At 34.4% G+C, this 4897-nt stretch overlaps 2 protein-coding genes across 2 annotated transcripts in view; one reads left to right on the top strand and one right to left on the bottom strand.

Moving 5' to 3' along the window:
* LOC119639690 overlaps positions 1-141 on the bottom strand; it is a 16376-nt gene extending 16235 nt beyond the window's left edge. The window contains exon 1 of the mRNA XM_038037256.1: positions 123-141. The gene's annotated coding sequence lies outside the window, so the exon portion shown is untranslated. The remainder of the gene's footprint in view (positions 1-122) is intronic.
* A 2125-nt stretch (positions 142-2266) lies between these two features.
* Positions 2267-4748, top strand: LOC119639761. The gene is made up of 4 exons (XM_038037402.1): positions 2267-2375; positions 3456-3655; positions 3715-4451; positions 4530-4748. Exons 2-4 carry the CDS (start codon positions 3481-3483, stop codon positions 4743-4745), a joined length of 1128 nt encoding a protein of 375 aa, XP_037893330.1. The 5' UTR covers positions 2267-2375; positions 3456-3480; the 3' UTR covers positions 4746-4748.
* Positions 4749-4897: the final 149 nt, after the last annotated feature.

A 4897-nucleotide genomic window follows, 5' to 3' on the forward strand; every position in this document is an offset into this window, starting at 1 on the left:
AAAAATTGTATAAAACTATTCAAGAGACGTACAAGGGGAGATGAATTTATATTTTTGATACATTTATATAAAAAAGATTATATTTTATATTGATTGCAGCTGCTTGCGCACAAGATGCTTACCTCCCGCTAATGCTGGATGATGTAGTAGGTGCTTGCATGTATTTTGATTAATTTTTCATTTGAAGAAGGCATTTATTATTAATTAAAATGTTTTTAGAGCGGTTGTCCGCCACTTTTTTTTACGATTTTGAAAATTCCATTTAAAAAGATTCTTGATGTATATCAGAACCATACATATGTATATGGTAATGGGCGTACGAAGAGGGGTTTGCGTGGAAATCATGCCCTTTTTTGCTAATTTGCAAAATTCGATGGAAGCTTTGTTTATTATTCTTACTCTTAATGATTATCCACTTCGAATTTCGAAAAATACACCACTGTCTCAAAAACATGTACGCTATTAGCTGAGAGTTTTTACGTTGACGTTTGTGTGTATTGGCGAAAAATGTCAATCACGTAGTAAATAAATGTCTTTATGGTAACTCTGCTTTGTGCACGCGCGAGCAAAGAAACACAGAAATTTGTTGAAAAAAATTCTTTGTTCTATTTATGCACAGGCCGTTTGTGTGAATTCCCTATTTCAAAGTTAGCTCATTGTGAAAAGTCGCATGTTCACACAAACTACGCACACATTAAAATAAAATTGCTGATTGCGAGGATTCTTTAATTTGTTAAGAAGCATTCATATGTTGTATACAGGCGACGCTCAACTAAACGGTTAATTCTTACGGTGTGTGTATCGAAACCGTGTTATTATACAGACAAACATTATCCAATATCACAACAAATAAAAGCGTTACAGTCGTGTAAGGACTACGATTGGAGAGCCCACATTTCGTAATCGTTTTGATAATCATACACTCAAAATTATGCAAAGGCATGCTTGTCGCGAAGGCGAACATATTGGAGAATGCACAAAACATCGCATAGCCTTATATTATTTATTTCCTAAAAATTTTATTATCTTTCCGGTTCCGTCAGAATAAACTAAATATTAAACTTTCGCTCCAAAGCGCATGCTTTTGATGATAACCTCAATATTTGCTGGGGCCTAAAAAAAAGACATATGTGATCCGAATTTCCTACCATTAATTTTTTTGCTAAATTGCTATTATGAACCAATTTTCATCATAAAATATTAAAAGTTAAACCTTTTTCTGAAAAGCTTACTTTTCATGAGAAGCGTTATATGGGGTGGGGTCGAAGAGAAGGACCAATACGGTTCAAATTTGGTCGACTTGACTTTTACGTCAAATTACTAACATGAACAAATTTTCATCATAAGATATCAACAATTAGGCCCTTTTGCCATATAAGAATTTACATTTCCTGAGAATCCCTATATGCCAAGTTGAATAAGGTTAACTATCCCCCCAATTTTTATTTATGAACTATCTTTCACCATAAAATATTAAAAATTATATCTTTTTACCATAAAAAGATTCCTTATCCGTAGAAACAGTTTTATGAGACGGTCCCTAAAAGATTGACCCAGCTGAACCAAATTTTTTCATACCAATTTAGAATCTCGAAGTACTATTACTCATTGAAAATTCGAACTTAATTCCATATAGCGACTTTTCAAAATAGTCGAAAAACTAAAATATATCTCAAAAATTGCTTTCTCTAGACTGAACACAAAAATGCATGGCCAAACATTGGATGCAAAGGCATGCAGGCAGACGGAAAAGCACAGACTTCTTCAGGAAATGATTCTGAATCGATCGGCATAACAAAAGGTGAAGATATCTTAAGCGCTTCTGAGTGTTACGCATGTCCGCACAAGCTTAATTTACCCTGTACCACAAGCGTAGTCGTAGTCGTGTGGGGCGTAGGAAAAGCAAAACTCAATTCAAACGAACATATATTCGGCTTTTTGAACTCGTGGTGTGTCCAAACCGTGTTGAAATTGCCACGAGTTTTGTGCCGTGTTATATCGAAGTCATACTCTACAAGTACCGCGTTAAGCGAGAGACGCCTGTGTATATGTATTCGGTGTGATTTCCCCGTTTCAATGCTAGCTCATTGGCAAGAATGCGCATGCTCACACAAACTACACGCACATTTAAATAAAATTGCTGATTGCGACGATTTTGTATTTTCATGATCAATATTTGTGAGGAGCATGTATGTAATCGTAATCGACGTTTTCGGAGAATTCTTTGCTTACATTTGCTTTTTCGCACGATACATGTTTCAGACTTCTTTAAAGTGTGAGCGTGAATTATTCATTTAAGAAGCAGCAGAACAAATTAACTGTATTTTGTGTATAATAAAAGTGAAATTTTGAAACTCTTTTAAAAGAATAATTATGTAAGTATGTAAGGAAGGTTCCATATAAACAACTTTTACAAAGAGGTTGCAAGAAATGCATTTCTTATCTATATGTTTAAGGTTGCTTGTAATTCATCTTTATCAGTCGTGTCTTTAAGTCCAAAATTTCCATACATTCAAGAAAACGTTTCTCTAAATTATTTGATTAATTTACGTATTATTCGTTCAGTAATATTCATAAACGATGAGGTATGTGAGACAGTTCTGCAAAATTTGAGAACACTACCGGATTGAAATGAATGTAATGAAGGAAAACTGGCACATCGGACAGTTATAAATGATAGGATTTCGATAGACGGATTTGTTCTGCTTCGATCTTCACTGAAATCAGTTCTTTAGTTTCAAAGTAACATTCGTAGCAATAAAAGAGGAATGACCTGAGATAAACCGTCGAAAAACGGACTGGGAGTTATTTGCTATTGAAAGTTTTATTGCTTTCGGTTAAATATTTAAAAGGCGACACCTGGCTCCACAAATGCAACTACTTGAAAGGACGGCGTCGACTATTTACGAAGATTAACTTTTTACTATTGGTTTAAAGATGAGTTTGAGTTTCTTCTTAATCAGTACAAACGCCTAAGCTCGCAGAACTGTATCATATTTTAAACGCTACTGAATTACGTTTTTACCATTCTATGCTCTTTTTATTTGTAGCAAGATTCGAACTAAGTTATTGTGAACCTTAATTTTTACTGATTCTCCATACAGGACGCATTTAAGTTGAAATTTGTCCATATGTGGACTTTCTGTAAAACTTTTGTGGGTCCCACCGTCCGCCATTTGAATTACTTTATGAAATTGTATATGAATTCGATTTCGATTTTTTATCACCTTTGCCTTTCCCTTAGCACTTTACTAACAGCTACTAAAACGCACAACTTCGAACTAGAAGATTATTACGCATCGTTTGTGTCTGTTTCCAATATCAGTGATAACGCTGTTAATTAACAGCTATTTGATAGGTTGCCCTTAATTCTCATTATTTGTATGATTCTATTAATAGTCAGAAGCATATGCAGTAGATATGTATTTACCGAATAATAATTTCGTAATTTTTAGTTCCGTCTACGACTAATAATTAAAAATGTCGCAACCATTCGAGGACCATTTACGAAAAATTAATGAATTAATAACAATTGATGATAAGGACCGTAAGCCGTACACTAAAGCCTACAACGAAATACGAGATACTTTGCTTAATGGTATGTGTGAAATGGATGCAGCCTTTGCGCAAATGTACAAGGGCTACCGTTTGTTTGGTAAGTTCGGGGATTCCAATTCATATATTAATGATAACTTACAATGGTTGTTTTCATAGGCAGCTATATGCACAATGTGCGCCTTGAAAAACCAGACGAGTTCGACGTTCTTTTCATACTAAAAATTGCGTTTGGAGAAAAGCTGAACGTATTAATGGATGACAAAAGACCAGGACTTGTGAAACTACGTTATGGCGGCAATTTAAATAAGCCACCCTTGAATTTGGATTTGAGATTAGTACTTAATCAACTTATTAACGAGAAGGAGGGAAGAAGAAAGCCATTAAAACGAGCTGTATTACAAATGTGGATAAGCAAGATTATAAAAAACGTTTTAGAAAAAATTGGAAACCGTGTACAATCGAACGGCAAATGTTTGATACTAAAATACTTAAAACGAGGAGTGGCGCATACCATATACGCGACAGATGTTGAACATCCCAATTTTTCGATTTCTATCGATTTCGTGCCAGCTATACTAATTGAAAAAGAAATTAAATTCATAAATAAGGGCAATACGTACCCGTCCTCGTGGTATGCCATTCCAAAGCCTTTTAATGGCAACTATCTAAATTGTCCTGATAATTCTTTTCAACTACTAAATCCAGACATGGAACATAAACTTTTATTGAATAAGCAACATCTAAAGGTGGTCTATCGTCTCTTGAAATCTCTGCGCGATCGCTATAGACTGGACAAGTTAAAAGGCGCTTTCCTTACCAGCATGTTTTTATGGGAAATTGAAAAGCGGTCCGAAAATTTTTGGCAAAAACCAATCAGTGAAGTATTTCTAGAGGTAACAATAAGTATAAAAATCATGAATTAGTGGTTAATATAAAAAAAAACTAACCTATTTTCCTTTTGTGGATTTAAGATGTTGGAAGTATTAAAAATACACTTCGAAACACGCAGTTTGCCTTACTTTTGGAGCTCACGCCACAATCTAATGGACAATTTAGACGATGACGAAATGGCTCACTACGCAATGGTTTTGAATATGGTGTTCTGCACTCTTGAAACGTATCCTGATCAACCGTTTTTAACTTTTAACGGATGCGCCCGTCATTTCCAAATTTTACATCATTTTTAAAGTGGTAAAGTGAACTACATTGTCATTACAATTTCTTAGTTTGTAATCCTCAATGGTCAATAAAACCACAGTAATACCAAGCACGTATTTGTATGCATACACATTAAATAAGGTCAAGAATCAAAATCAAATAAGGTCAAGAATCAAAATCA

Source organism: Glossina fuscipes, unplaced genomic scaffold, assembly GCF_014805625.2.
Source record: "Glossina fuscipes isolate IAEA_lab_2018 unplaced genomic scaffold, Yale_Gfus_2 113, whole genome shotgun sequence".
Classification (NCBI taxonomy): Eukaryota; Metazoa; Arthropoda; class Insecta; order Diptera; family Glossinidae; genus Glossina; species Glossina fuscipes.